Genomic DNA, 15,823 nt, shown 5'->3' on the forward strand with positions numbered 1-15,823 from the left:
CCTCAAATGACCTTGACCTTCTCAGGAACTGCCAGCAGAGTCCTGACCCCTCCCTTTGACTCTCTCTGCAGCAGTGGCCTGTCCTAGTGCTTTGAAGGGCCAGAGGACCAAGAAGGCAATGGATGCGAAGGACCCAGAGCAAGGGCCTGGAATATCACTCATGGTGTCACTATTAAGAGCCACCCACCACCTTATTTCTAGAGGTACCTGGTACCCTCCTAGCTTCTACTCTGTTGGCACCTACCCAAACAGCCACAGGTCTCCAGGAGCTGGGGAGTTTCATTTTGTGGCAGAAATGTGGTCATGGAATCAAAAGGAATGAATTTTCTTGAGTGGCTTCTAAAGCGGTTCCAAGGGCATTTTCTAAGAGAACCTGGAATGAGGAGACCTTTGTAGAGGGACTCTGCCCTCTGGGGGCTTTAAAAAAGGGGGTGGTGGGCTGTGCTTTGGAGGAACAAGTGTGTCCCACACCATCTGGCTCATCCCAAGATGGTACCAAGGCAGCTGACCCAGGGCAGGGAGGGCCATCTGGCCACTCCTGGGGCCTGTGGGGCTACTTTTATTGCCATCATTAATCATAATTCATCGTGACCCCAACTATGACCTTGCAGGCTTGTAAAGTGTGGTTCTTCTCAGGGAATCGGAGAAGAATGAAGGAGCCAATGTGGGAACCCTGAGGAAGAAAACATGAGTTATGTTAGGAAATAACCCTTGGGGTTATTTCATATTTAACCTGGAGTCAGTCATGGATCCTGCTGTCTTTGGTAATACCTTGGTAATTTTCCTTAATGATTACAACGACTATTTTCATCTTGTTTTTCCCAGATATTAGGCCATTATTTCAACCAAGTGTGTGTTGGACTTTAACCTGAGAATAGGCACAAGCTTTGAAGTCAGACTTTCTTTTTTAAACTGTAGGCTGACCCTGGCTCAACCATCTGAAAATCAACTGGTATTTATATTTAGGTAGCCACATAGATAGATCCATCCATGTTTACAAAGACTGCTGCAGAGCATCTTACTCGGGGCACAGACACACAGAACCACTGTGTGAAGCCTGACCTTGGAACCAGCAGCCTTGGGCACCTGACCCTGACCAGTCCCAACTACCCAAGTCCCTCTTCCTCCTGGGAAAAATAGCAAAAACAGGTATATGAATGTCTTATACAGAGCTATGCACACAGTAGATGCTCAATAAATCTCTCTTCATTTGGGGAAGCAGGAAAAAGGAAGTAGAAACAGAGATCTGAGTTCACTTCCTTTGTGTAATCAGGAAGTGGATGGAGAGGGAGAGAATGAGCGTTAGGGAGGGAAAGTTAGAAACGATGGATGAATAAGGAAATGTACCAGTTTCCTGTCTGTGGGTAAGTTATTTAACTTCTTTGAGGCTTAGTTTCTCTATAAGATGGGGATCATAACAGCTACCTCGCTTAGTTGTTTCGAGGATTAGAAAAGCAGCTAGTGGGACGTCCCTGGTGGTCCAGTGGCTAAAACTCCGAGCTCCCAGTGCAGGCAGCCTGGGTTCCATTCCTGACTAGGGAACTAGATCCCACATGCCACAGCTAAAGATCCTGGATGCTACAACTAAGACCAAATATCCTATGTGTTGCAACTTAAGACCCAGAGCGGCCAAGTAAATAAATAAATATTTGTAAAAAAGAAAGAAAGAAAAGCAGCTAGTATGGAATTATCACTCATAGCTCCCTAAGGGCAGTGATCAGAGTGACCTCCACTCAGTACACTGTGACTATCACATACCTGGGTCTACTCTCTTGGCTTTTATTCTCCTGCCACTGCACATAAGCACCAAAGATACATAAAGGGGATGTTTCTTCTCTTGTTTTCATTTTTAAAAGCACCAGTGAATTAAGACGATGCCATTGAGAGAATTCGATGTCACCTTACCATTAGATGCTGTTTTAACATTCACATTAAGAACTGTGGGACAGGCCAGTCCCCTGTGAACTGGGGCAGAGTCTGGGCTCTTTCTATTTATAGGCCCAAGCAAGAGGCCAACCGAGTGTGGTCATTTCTCTGGCTAGGCTGTGACTCCAAAACAAGGACCTGTAGCTGTCAGGAACTGAAACTGAGTCAGAAGCAAAAGTCGCTTGTGCTGTTCTGATTCTCCTGCCCATTGGAGGTGGGGGCAAAAAAACTAGGTCACTGCGAGCACCTGAGGACCTGCTGAGTTAAAGCAAGGCTAGTGTGCGGGCGGGGGAGGAGGGAACGTTCATGGATACATCTAATCCCTCATTTATTAAAATCAGGATGACATCATCTTCTCTTCCCACTCTTCCAAAGGCCACATTCTTTGGCAAAACTTTTTTTTGGGTCTCCACACTCTACAGCATTCAGGATCTCAGTTCCCCCATCAGGGATCAAACCCATGCCTCCTGCAATGGAAGCATGGAGTCTTAACCACTGGACTGCCAGGCAAGTCCAAGCAGGACTTTCAAATAAGGGCATTCTGACTTATGAGGAAAAGGCCAAAGTCAACATCAAAAAATCCTTTTTCTGCTCTGTAACAGCCATGGTTCAGCAAACGTTTCTGTGTGCCAAGCTCCTTACTTGGTGCTTCATGTACTTTTCTTATTTAATTCTCACCACTCTGGGAGGCAGATGGTATTTATTCCCATTTTACAGATGAGAATAATAAAACTCAGCGAGATTTAAGATCCACACTGGAGCCTGCTCACTCCAACAGGCTTCCACCATGTGGCTCTCCATGTTTTCCCCAAGCCTGTGTCTAGTGACCTTATGCTGGGAGCTTGGAATCGGTCATTATGGGAGCATTCACACCATGAAAAGCAGAAAATGATACAAACGAGGCTCCTCCTCCCCCAACCCTCATCTTCTATCCTCATCTTCTTTTTTAAACTGCTGAAAAACAGCTTGTTATATATTTGCTAGTGACTCAGTGGGTGGAGCCAGGATTCAAATATGTCTCCTCCTAAAGCTCACCCACTTTCCAGTTCATCCTGAGGAGTAAATGGGCCCTGTCTCTCTTTCTCTAATGAAGCACCATCTCTGTTGGTGGTGGGTCCTCAGGAAGCTGAACGGCTAGGAGAAGGATGAACACTTGCTTCTCCAGTCTCTTGTGCCTTCTCCCCGGCACCCCAGGAGATGCTCTGATCCAGTTATTAGCAGCAAATACTCATAACACCTTTTCCTTGTCTGTGCGGAGCTTAAGGATGCAACTGAAATTACAAGGGCTGAGTAAGCTGGAGAGAGGATTTACGAGGTAATAATAATGTGCTCTCATATATGGCACTTTTCATCTTCAAAGCATTTTATAGCCATTTACTAATTACTCTGTGTGCAGATACAATGCAGTGACGGGCCAAACTAGCAAGAAGTATTTAAAAAACACAGAGGCGACTGTCGCCCATTTACAAGTGCCACTTGCTTCTGTTGCTGTTGGGGGTGGAGATAAAAATCTCACAAATACTGGTTCTGAGTCCCTGGCATTTGAACTATGAAGTGGCTGTTGTCACCTTCTGTAGTTTGGCTGCCCCTAAGAAAAGCAGCCCAAACCTTCCCTCTGTGCTACTGGGGCTGAAAGTCTTCTCAAAAGTCCTATCATCTCCACGCTCACAAAGCTACACATAGTACATCATCCTTCAGTGGGGGAAAAAACCTGTTTGTTTATTAGTGTGCATGTGTGTTTAGCTGCTCAGTCATGTCTGACTCTTTGCGACCCCATGGACTGTAGCCCACCAAGTTCCTCTGTCCATGGGATTTTCCAGGCAAGAATGCTGGAGTGGGTTGCCATTTCCTACTCCAGGGGATCTTCCCGACCCAGGGATTGAACCTGAGTCTCTTCTATCTCTTGCATTGCAGGCAGATCCTTTACCGCTGAACCACCAGGGAAGCCCTTGTTTCCTAGAGTTACGGACAAAAGTGAGAAGCAGCACTGGATCTGGAGCATGGGCTGAGTCCCGACTGGCACCGACTAGCTGGTGATCATGGGTAACTCAATTAACCTCTCTGATCTTGTTTCCTCACCTGTGGAACAAGGGCGACCCTCCTCACTTGCTTATTTCACAGGTCTACTGTAGAGATGTGCTGAGATAAAGCACAGATAGCACTTCTGGTTGGTCGGGCATGCTTCACAGATGTGTGGGCTACCATGGACGATCTGGCCAGCCTGAGCCGTCTGGACCCCTAGAGGTTGGCAAGGGCAGGAAGGCCACTCCTGAGTTGCACTGCCCAGGACTGGCTGCTGCCACTACTGACTGGCTATTTGAAATGCCAAGGGTCCAGGCCATGTGATTGCACCCATCTCATAACTGCCAACCAGCCCCTGCTAGAACTCGAGCTGGAAACCCCTACTGGGTCTGAAACAAAGTCTGACTCAGTCTACTCTTGGTTCCATGGGCATCGAGCCCAATCCATGCCCCTCCATCCTAAGTGACCGTGTCATGGAGCAGGAGAGTGGAGCTTGGCCCACAGCTGGCCTGATGAAGAGGAGGCAGGCAGCTGATCAGCAGAGACTCCAGTGTGGTCATGACCACTTGCTCAACAGAATCACCTGGGAGTTTTATCAAAATCCAGACACCCAAGCCTCAGCTAACAAGATGTGATTCAGCAGGCTGGCAGTGGGGCCCTGGGCAGTGGTTCTTTAAAAAGCTCCTGGGGTGGTTTTGACTACACAGAGAAGGGACTTACTCAGGGTCACACAGCTGGCTGACGGCAGAGCTGGGGTGCGGAAACGGGACGCCGGACTGTTCTCTGTCACAGAAATTCCCAAGGCTTCAAGGTGAAGTACTCACGTGGTGAAAGATCCCAGAGGCGGGCAGCCCTTCAGCTGGAAGCCAAGCTGAGAGGTCTCTTCTAGCAGTTTCCCTGCCTCCTGAGAACATTCTCGAGTGCTGGAGAACACCGGAAGGAGGGGTGTCTCTCATCGGCCCCCACAAGGGTCCTGAGCTGGCTCCCTTTCAGGTTGACATGGGCTCCAGGAGCCATAAGAGGAGCTGAGAGAACAGTGAGGGGCCGGGTTCTACCCGTGCAGGCCCTACAGCAGATGGGAGGCAGGTGAGTTGAAGAAAGGAGCCCAGGCCACACAGGTCAGCTTGTTTCTCTCGCCTCCATGCCAGGGTCCCACTTCCGGGGCTGAAAGCCCTCAGGGTAGAACCCCGCTAAACTAAACTAGACCTTGTCAAGTGGACAAGCTGGCTGTGGTCAGCCTGATGGCTGTGGTCAGCCTGAGTGTAAGCTGAGGGAAGCCATGTAAGGCTCCCAGCTCCCAGGTTTGTGCTAATTTACTGGGAGTATTCCTTTAGCTTGTGGGCCTTGGTTCTCACTTCTGACTTGAAAGGGAGTAGCAGGGGAGAGGGATTCGGTGGTGCAAACAGATGACTTCTGAAACCCCGCCCAGCTCTGCTAATCCACAAATTTAGGGAAGATGGAGCTTGCTCATGGTACCTTCCCCAGCCCCATTCCTGGGTGGCAGTGGAGCTGGCAGGCCTGATCCAGGGTTCGTCCATGGGACCCTACCTGTGTCTTCCAGGTATAATTCACACAGTGCTTCATAAGCCCAAACAACTCTCCCAATGGCATCGGGAGGGGCGGGAGAAGAGAGATAAATTTCTTGAGGCGTTCAATAAACTTTAATGACTTTAATGACTGCCTTCTGGGTCAGGATGGGCTTTGTACCTGGAGTACACACAAGGGCCTGGAAGCAAGGCTGGTGCTGGAACCTAGTTGTTCCTGAGCACCGGTCTTGGGCCCAGCTGGGAAGTGGCTGAAACCCTGCCAGCTGGTCAGACTCATTCAGGCAGCACCTTTACAAGTGGAGGACTGTCCAAAATGGGAAACACTGGGGTGTGAAACACACAGGCACTAGTTTCGGGGAAAAGAGAAAAGCAAAGGTGTGTTTAATCTGAAAACTTAAAAAGAGGTCTCAGAGACAAAGGCTTTGGAATCAGGGTGTGTGCATTTAGGATGTCTTACTTTCCCTGGAAAAATACGGCATCATGATTTGTGACTTTATTTCTTTCAACTAAGAAATATACTGCAGGAAACAAAGAGGGAGCCACCAGAGGCGGGGGACGGAGCGGGGGGGCGGGCTCTGGGATCCAGGTTCCCTCCAGCCAGCTCAAGTCTGGGTTCCAGTCGGGGAGCAAAGCTGCTGTGTGAGCGAAACGCTGCCATGAAGACATTCCAATGGCTTCCAGGAAGCAGTCATATGTGCTGACACGCATGTGGACAGAGAAGTCTGGCTGGCTACCTCTCAAGACTGGTGTTTCCTAGAGCTTTCCATTGGCAAACGCTGCCTCCTGGAACTGAGGGACAAAGGTTTTGAAATAAGCCCTGGTGGGAAAAGGGGAGAAAAAAAAAATTGTGGTTAGCACAAACAACTTGAAAAAAAAAAAAGTGCAACTCAGAGCTTTCAACCTAACTCAGAACAGTTGTTATTTATTGTTCATGCATCTTGGATTGGATTTTCCTTCTCTGCTGATGCAAAGCCTTCTGGATTTTTCCAAGAGAGGTCCATGCAGTTCACTGCTGTGCTCTCTCTCATGGATGCTTAAACGGTCTGTATTCAGAACTTCCTGGCTGCCAATTCCCATCAGACATCAGTACTCAGGTTTTCTCTGCCCTTTCCCAGGTCAAAACCAAGGGTCCAAGCTACAAGCCAGAGAATGACCAAGCCAAGCAACCAGTCATTTTCGTGATCTGAAATATCAACAGGGTTGTACTTTTCACTCAATTGGATCTTCAACTTCATACAAAGAAAAGGAAAAAGTGCTGGTCGCTCAGTTATGTCTGACTCCTTGTGACCCTGTAGACTGTATCCCACCAGGCTCCTCTATCCATGGGATTTCCCAAGCAAGAATACCACAGTGGGTTGTCATTTCCTTCCAGGGGATCTTCCCGACCCAGGGATCAAACCCAGGTCTCCTGCGTATAGATAAGCAAGGCCTAATATGATGAATTTCAAAGTGATCCATGGTCTCCATTTATTTGCAAATATACTCGTAGTTTGATCTACTGGAAAGAAAACCAGGCTGGGTGTCAGGAGAGCCTTCTCAGACCAGCGACAGGATCTGGGGCAGACCATTTGGTTCTTCCGGCACCCAGATTCGAACCTGTAGAAGCAGACTCTCCATTCAATAGCAGGAGGCTGTGCCCGGCACTGTCTGAGGTGCCAGGGGTTGGGAGATGCCCCAGACATGGCACCCCATGTGGGTGAGATCAGCTTCGAGGAGCAGCAGACACAGAAGAAATACCAACTGCTGTGGCGATGGCACTTACAGAGGTGCCATGAGGCACCAGCTTGGGGCAATCAACGGAGGAGGAGGTGAAGCAGGCATTTTACACATGTTCCAGGCGAAAGACGCAGCAGGAGCAGAGGCCTGGGGAGCATGGGACTGCTGCTCGTGAGCTGGGAACTAAACACTCTTCCATAAGAGAAAGGGCGTGGTGGGAAGTGGAAGACAACAAGACGGAGAGGTTGGGGTGGGTACCCTGTGGGCCTCCCGGTCCTCCCTCCCTAGCCCCCGGTGCTGGTGAGACTGGAGCAGCTGACTTATCCAGCAGTGGCTCACCCGGACCTGTGACATGAGCTAGATGACCTGTCACCATCAGTACCATAAAGGCCTCAGGCACCTTACCCAAGCCTATGTTATTAATATTTAGGATACAGTCCTAAATATTAAGCTTGGTGCTCCAGGCTCCCAGGAGATCAGAAACACACTAGGAGTCAGGGCGTTCACTTAAAGGTAGATGGCAGACGTGCTGAAGCTGTGAGAGGCAACGAGGTGACGTCCACCCGTGAGAAAAGAGCAGAGAACTGCTCAGGAGTCAAGAAGCTCAAACGGGTGGTTCGATGTCGGGCGAGGAGTCCCACAAACTCAGCAGCCCTGGGGTCACCATGAGGTAGCCACACAGAGCATCAGTGATGACACCTGCCTGATCCCCTCCCCGCAAAGCCAGGTCATGGGAAGCCCTCTTTCACATTTCAGGGATTTGCTTAGATTTTTCAGTCCTAGCCTCTGCAGCTTCTCTGCAGTGGTTCCTGCGTCTGGAAGCTACTGCCCGGACATTACACATCCAGACCTGCTCCCTCCCTTCTCTCCCTGCTCCTCCTCACCCCCAGGTGACATCTCTCCTTGGCCTCTTCCAGTCCTGCTCTCCACTCCCCTCGCTTCCTCTCAGGCTTGAAACACCCTCAGCAGAGAACACCTCCCCCTGCCCCTGGAATCTGGGTCTCCATCCTTCCCTCCCAAATGGCCAGTCTCACATTTCCAACCAGGACATCATGACCTGAACGTCTATCATTCATCCAAGCCAGTGCATGCCACATGGATGTGTTCATCGTTATTACGCATTTGGAAGTGCATCGGGCCCTGGTACTTCTGTAACAGAACCCTCACTTTCCACTTCTCCCTAAACCTCTGCAGCGAATTCATCCTGCAGCTTCTTCCTCTTCCTCCCTGGTGTCCCCACACCCTGGGCTCCCTGCCTTGTTACCTTTTACAACACTGCTGTTTCTTCCTGGGATGCAAGGCTTCACCTTCCTGTTGCAGGTAAATGAACTCTCTTTCAGTGTGGGTCTGTGTCCCTACCCCAAACAAGACCCTTCAACTGCCCAAACCCCCAGCCTGGGGTGCCATGATTGTCATCTGCACTTTTCCTCAGTCTCATTTTGGGATCATGCCCTGCCCTCCATCACTGAGAAGCTAAGAAAGCTGAAGATCCTCTCCCAGAAAACCTGCAGGTGAGTGTCCTCACTGTGATGTCACAGGAGATCAGAAGCACATTACGAGTCAGGGTGCTCACTTAAAGGCAGATGGCAGACATGCTGAAGCTGTGAGAGGCAATGAGGGGATGTCCATCCATGAGAAGAGAGCAATCGGGGGTGTCATAAGCTCCCTGAGGCCCAAGCACAGTCCGGACGCCAGCCTCCACTCCCACTTCCTCCCGTCTGGCCACCTGCTCTTCCTCACATGTGCCATTACCACCCCGGGCCTTTAGTCATGCTCAGGCCAAATGCCCTTGCCCCCATCAAGCCTTCCCTGGTCACCAGAAGGTTCTCTCCCTGAATGCACTCCCTGTGCTTCTTCTGGGCGGCACTGCTGCCCCGGAAAGGAGGGAGCGAGTCTCCTTCTCGGTGACCCCACAGGCCTGGCCTGTACAGAGTGCCCGGCGAGGACTTCATGGCTGTAATTAAGGTAACTGCTAACAACCACCGGTTTGCGAGAGCAGTTGAAGCAGGTCCCTTGCATGCTTTTCGGGGTGAAAGAGAGCAAGCCCAGAAAGCAGGCAGATGTGACATTTAGATTCTGAGGAAGAAAACTGCAAAAGTGTCGTCCGTTCTCAAACTTCAGCCTATGCCAACTGTCAGTGAGAAGGATCAATGCCCTCCATCATCCCTGTTCCAGACAATCCTCCACCTTTTCTGAGACACAGAACCTTGGAGCCCTTGCCCACAATTGTCCTTATGGGGAGGAGGACTGCAATGAGGCAGGAGCTGCCCTAGACCGAGAGCCAGGCGGACCAGTCAAGAGATGCCCTGAGTTTTGTTTCCCCAGGGTGAGAAGGGACGACAAGCCCTCCCTGATGTGACACTCTCACAGGACCACGTGTGGGAAGGAAGCTTGTTGACTGGCTGCCGCCACGGGTCGTGAGGGCCGTTCATTCCTTCCCAGTGTTTCACATGTTGCTATTTCCCCAGCAGGATTTGTGTTTGCTGGAGCGGGGCCTGGTGGCCCTTCTTCAGGGGGTCCGGCACCGATGGGCTGCTGCCAACCTCCGCTGCATTTGCCTTCCTGCCCAAAGGACATCTCGGAGTCTGAGCACCAGGTGGGGAGGCACCCCTGTCTTAGGTCCCAGGTGAGGACACTATGGGGAGAGGCGCCGGTTGGCCCCACAGTAGGTGCCCGACAAAGGATCCCAGGTGAGGACACTATGGGGAGAGGCGCCGGTTGGCCCCACAGTAGGTGCCCGACGAAGGAGTGGGACTGACTGCTGCTGAAACAGGGCCCTGGGCTCTCTCCTCATGCCTGGTGTCACACAGGATGAATCTGATGCAGCGAATCTCCTCAGCTCAGTTTTTTCCTTGGAAACTTCTGGTGGAAGGGGCCACACCAGTGCAAGCTCCTTTGATGGAAAGGTCTTGGCAAGAGGGAGCAAGCTTTACAGCAAGCTCTTTCCTTCTTCAGAAAATTCTAAAGTTTCCTGTTCTGTCCTGGGCTTTCCCTGCCAGGGCAAACTGTGTGACGCCAAGGGGAAGCAGTATGGAGCAGTGCTATTTAAAGGCATGATGCTACCAGCTGCTGTCAGTGAGCGCTTCTCAACGCAGAGCCGCACGAAGTCAGCTTGGGGAAGGGGGGAGGAAGGGGAAAATGACAACTGGCTCCCAGCCATTTATAGATTTTTTTTGAAGCACTGTTTTCATTTATTTCAGTTTTTTTATCAGAGAAAGTGGAGAGCTGCTCAGAATATATCACTTGCCAATGGCACTAGTCTGTCACCTTTAAAAAAACTCTTTGACCCAAAGACAAAGTAAATGGTAAGCTTTAAAAGTGTAAGCATGTTACAGGGGTAGTGAAGGGAAGGTCTTCTCATGTCCCCCTTCTCTGGTCAAAAGGGCCTGCAGGATAGAGGCCTTGAGTCAGTCAAGCTCCTCATTCTACTCACACTAGAAGGGAAATTATTTTTAGACCAGATTAGAGCTAAATATGCCTGAGGACAACATCAGGTTCTGACTGTTTTCACTGATCTCAGTCCCTTCACTCTGGATTTTATAAAATCACAACTTAGTCTAATCACAGAGTCTCAGATCAACACAATAAAACTTAAAGAACTGACTCCAGGCCGAGGTCTGGTAGGTTTTCCATGAATCAGAAGCAGGATTGGCTCCTGGCCTCAGCTCATAGGCACTGTCAGGAGGGCAGAGCAGACAGACCCCTGAGGTCAGGAATCAGGGCGCTGGGGGGCTCAATGGGTCTGCTTTTCTGGGCCTGGGGTCCAGGAGTAACTTCCCTCTGGGCACCAGATCCCTCATCTTCAGGGCAGGAAGCTGTGCTTGATGATCTCCAAGGCCCCACAGGCTGGAGGCTGTGCAGGACAGGCAGTGTGTGTTCTGGAGCCAGCCACGCCTGGGCTCAAGGCTTGGCCCTGCTCCTTACTGGCTGTCCCACCTGTGCAAGTGACTCACCTCTTCAGCTTTAATTTCTTTGACTATAAGAGGGGAGCCATAATGCCTACCTTAAAGAGTAATCCTCATGAGGATTAAATGAGATGCTCCAAGTAAGCACTTGGCCTGATGCCTGGCATACTACTTGATCCATAGATGTCAACTGTTACCATGGGGACCCAGTTGGGTCTGAGGGGGAAAGACTGAGTCCCTGGGACAGTCAGGGCATGTGTGGCTGCAAAAGAGAAAAAGAGAAAAAAACTGTGTGGATGGAGAGGTCCCAGATCATCCTTTCCTCTGGGCCTTCTTGGATCACTTTTCATAGATCATACACACACACAGTTGGAGGCACAGAGATGGTTGGTCTCAGGACTTGATAACCAGCCAAAGTTGTCAGGAAACTGTGAACCTCTTGAAATGCAGCCCAGAGCCACTGGAGGTGGACTCATGGTATCTAACGATGGGCTCTGCAGTGGGAGGCACCTGCGTCCCTGGCTGGCTTTTGCCCGAGTTCTGGGTGTGCTCTTGTGTGCAGCTCTGGTCAAGAGTGTGGTTGGGGGAAGGTGGGCTGTGGGCCTGACAGATGTTTAAGATAATCACATGGCTCTGGCTACCAGAAGTGGGGGTGTCACAGTTGGCCCAGTCCTCGAACAGACCTTTCTCTGTCCAGGACAACAAGTACTAAAAAGGAGAGACAGTGGGGTGAGCAGAAAGAGCCCTGAGCCACGAGGCAGAAGTCATGGGCTCTAGTCGAGGCCCGGCTCCTCACCTCCAAAAGGCAGATGGATACTTGGTCATCTCTAGGTGCCACCCAGTTATGGTTCTGAGAAATCCACATGACTTTGAGCAAGCCACTTAACCTCTTTGTGTCTTGACTCTTCACTGGTTAAATCAAGGCACCAGCCAAGCCCAGGCCTTGAGGCACTGGAAGGACTTGTGCTGCGGGGAGGCAGTGCTCATCATTATCTGGGATGCTTTTTTGCAAACATGGCAGAGCTCCGAACACATGTTCTGGGAATCACAGGCAGTGGTGAGAAGGAGGGAGGCTCGTTTCTCTCAGCCATGTCTGCCCTCCCACTGAGCAGAGGTCCAGAGTCAGGGAGCTCAAGCTAAGTCATCAGGGGTAACAATGCCTGGAAAATCCATCATCTAGGTGCTCTTGGGCAGGGGCTCTGGGGGCACTAAGGAGAGTGGGGACAGGGAAGCCGTGAGAGGAATCCTCAGAAGCCTTGAGATGAAGGCAATTAGGAGCCTTTCTCACCAAAAGGGGTTTTCCCTGCTGGTATTTATAAGCCTTGATTTATTCAATGGACCTTTTCAAAAGGACAAAAATCTGTGAAATCAACATCTAAACATTTGAATCAGTACCACTTTAAGAAAATGAAAACAAAAAACAGAGAATAAAAAGTCCCAAGAGGTTGGAGACTCCGGGGAAAGAGGAAGGAAGCCCAGAAAGCAGATGGAACATTGCGCAGGTGCTGCTCACGATACTGCCGCATGCGGCAGGAGTCATGGTCCTATTTTGCAGGTGAGAGAGGCTGAGTGAGTTCAGTCAAGAGAGCCTCTGACCCCAGTGCCACCAGAGCTCGTCTTCCCATGGGAGCCCGACCTGACGGAGTAGCCCCTGGGATCTTGTTGCCTTTAACTTCATTTACTTGGGACCTTTGATTCTGCAGAAGCCTAAACAGCTGCTCTCTTCCGAAACAGGACTCTGAGGTCTTTCTCTGGAATTCCCAAATGCTTTTCTTTGGGCAATCATAAGATGAGCCTTAAGATGTTTGCTTGAGTCAGGCCAGTTCGGGGGTGGGTGGGACAGGGTGGGAGAAGCGGTTTGGGGACATGAACCTCACTGTCAGGAAATCAAGGACACACAAATCAAGTCAGAATTCATTTTTGCAAATAGAGGCGAGTTCCTAAACATCTAAGGCTCCTTTCTTTTTTCCAGTTTTCTTCTGCAGCTGTGACTTCAACTGGCACATGTTTTTAATCAGTCATATGCAAGCTGACTGTGGTCTGAAAATCAAAGCGGTCCTGTAAATAGTGTAAGACAAGTCCCGCTAATCATCCTTGTGGTCTTGCCTTGTCCTCATTGTCCTGAATGGCCATGGTAAAGACTGACTCATCGGGGGTTACTCTCCCGTGGCAAAGGGGTCATCCTCATAATAGGATCTCCACAAAGAGACCTGGTTCTGCCTCAATGCCCATCACCCCAAGCCCTCCAAAAGCCCCTGTGAAGACGGCCCACCCGACTCTGGGCGCCCTGGTGAGCAAATGCCTGGCACGATGGGAGCTTATTCTGTAGCTGTGCCCTGCCAGGCCAGTCTGGATTGCTGGTATGGGCTTTAGGAACAAACAAGTGGTTATAACTGGTTCATGTACACAGTCTCCCTTGAGGTGCCAATCCTCGAGCAGGCCTGGTTTGTTTTTAAGGAATCTAAGCTCGCAAAACAAGGAAACTAACCCACGAGCTGCAAAAGGCTTGATATCACACTGAGAACACGCTCGCAGCCTCAGGCAGAGGTCCTTGCCCTCAGCTGGAATCAATCTCCCCTCTGCCGAGTTCCACGGCACACTGGCCTCCAACCTCAGGCCCAGTCATGGTCTGCCTTGAGTTTGAGATGTTTAGATTGGTGTCTAGACTCTGTCTTATACAGCTCGGGCTCCTCGCCCATGAGAAAGCTGGCTGTAGTCTCAGTATGTGTTGAATTAAATAAAATGCTGTTCTAGGAGGACAAACAACCAACTGGAATCCATTTCTAGACATCAAAGTATTGGGATGAAATCTGGCTCCTTCTAAATCATAGGGTATTTGTCAATGGGTACTGAAATGATCAAAATTACCTAGTGGTTCTCCCTCCATCTGAGACTCTCTGAGGAGGCCTTCTGGAGCCTAGCCAGTTCCTCTGGGGCTAAAGCAGCATGCAGCCAGCTTCTGCAACTGCAGGGCCAGTCCTTGCCCAGGAGTGGGGGTGGGGGTGGACTGTAGGCGCCTCTGCTCCCTCGGCATCCCCTGGTGCAGGGTCTGAGGAGGAGGCCATGAGACGGCCAGCTGGCAAGATGAGGGGGTTGGGCAGGGAAGTCCTCCTGGGCTCTCCCAGCCACAGGGCTGCTTTCCTCCCCTGGGCTCTAGCCCTGCCCACATCTGTCTATTCACCCTCCCACGTCTGACCAGAAGCTCCTTAACTGCAAGCCCCATTGCACATATTCATCCCTCTCTGCAGCCCAGCTTCGAGTCTAGTGCCGACACACTGCAGCTCAACAAACATTTCTCAAACGATGTAATAAACACGTGGTTTATTTAAAGATGTACTTTAGAATGATAAAATTTTATAACAGAAACCTCAGCGGCCGTATATTCCAACCGTTATGGGGAAGGGAAAACTAAGGACTGGAGAAGTTAATAGTCCCCTCTCACAAGGCTGAGCTCTTCTCTGAAGCCCCTTGAGGGCAGAATTGGGTGATGGTTCATCCTTAGTGCCCCATGGTCCATAGGCCTCACAAGGCAGGAATGAATGAATGAATGGCTGTCCCAAGGGGCTGCCCTGAGACTCCAGAGCTAGTAGGTAGAATCTGAGCCTGTCCTCTCTATCTCCTTACTCTCAGGCTGATGCTCTTTCCACTGTGAACCTGCCTGATGAGACACTGGGAGGAGCAGCCGACAGTGTGGCCACAGAGAAAGGCTGGCCCCCCTCTACCCTGGAGGTGGGGGCGGGTGGGCTGTGATGACCCAGTGCACCTGGCTGCACTAAGCTTAGGCCAGATAGTGGGCTAAGGAATGTGGTGCTTCCTGAGGCCTGGGACCCCAGAGCAGAGCTACTCTCTGTGTCCACCTTGTCACCCTATTTGCACCTACATCTGACATATCTCAGGTGGTAGGTGCCATGGCAATGGGCATCTCAACTTGTCTGCCTGGGGTTGTATGGGCAGGAGCCCAGCACTGGCCCTGTTGATGGCCAGGCAGATGCCTGTGGAGGGTGCTGGGATTGTCCACAGGCCCTGTTGGGAGGAGGGCTACTCATGCAGCTCACCTGTGCTGGACTGCTGAGGGGAAGCCAGCTGCCTGTCTGATGGCAGTGAGTCACCGTCAAGATCACAGACAACCCTCTCCCCCTTAGTCAGCAAGAGGGGAAAAACCAAAGAACTGCCCACAGAGAGGAAGTGCCCAGGGTCCTGGTGGAGCTGACCAGGAGAGTACTGGACCCCTGAAGGACAGAGAGCACGTAGGATATCAACTCCTTGGAGCATAAACTATTCTCCTCCTCTCCAGAGAGTCTCTCTGGGGCTTTTAAGTGTTGTTTGCCTGGTTGTAAATTTGGTTTCTCCCACCAGACTCTCAGCATCTAGAGGCCGAAGCTCTGTCTTCTATAGCTTCCCGGGCCCCTGTCTACTGGCTTTTGAATGAACCTCTTCGTCACTGGCCAACACTCTGGGTGTTTGCCCTCCTAGGTGGGTGCTCACAGATACCCCTTGAAGATCTGGGGGAGAGACAGCAAGGAGGGCTATGGTCCCTCTTCTTTTCAAGCTAATCCCCTGGCCCAGCAGCTAAAACGCTATCCCCAGACACCTGGGCCCACAGATAGAAAAGCAGCAATTCCAGAAAGTGAGCTCTGGTGGCTTGATGCTGAGATGAGAGCATGGTTCCTGGGGAATGGGGTTGGCGGTGCCACTCCGGCTGCTCAG

The 15,823-nt window shown here is 50.9% G+C and overlaps 1 protein-coding gene across 3 annotated transcripts in view; it reads right to left on the bottom strand.

Annotated features, from left to right (window-relative positions):
- Window positions 1-5,966: 5,966 nt before the first annotated feature.
- BABAM2 (BRISC and BRCA1 A complex member 2) overlaps window positions 5,967-15,823 on the bottom strand; it is a 401,404-nt gene continuing 391,547 nt past the window's right edge. For all 3 annotated transcript variants that reach the window (XM_070449954.1, XM_020886284.2, XM_070449953.1), the window contains exon 12: window positions 5,967-6,312. In XM_070449954.1, the coding sequence (XP_070306055.1) occupies window positions 6,249-6,312 (64 nt within the window). In that variant the 3' untranslated portion in view covers window positions 5,967-6,248. The remainder of the gene's footprint in view (window positions 6,313-15,823) is intronic.

The sequence above is a fragment of the Odocoileus virginianus genome, chromosome 2, assembly GCF_023699985.2.
Source record: "Odocoileus virginianus isolate 20LAN1187 ecotype Illinois chromosome 2, Ovbor_1.2, whole genome shotgun sequence".
Lineage (NCBI taxonomy): Eukaryota > Metazoa > Chordata > Mammalia > Artiodactyla > Cervidae > Odocoileus > Odocoileus virginianus.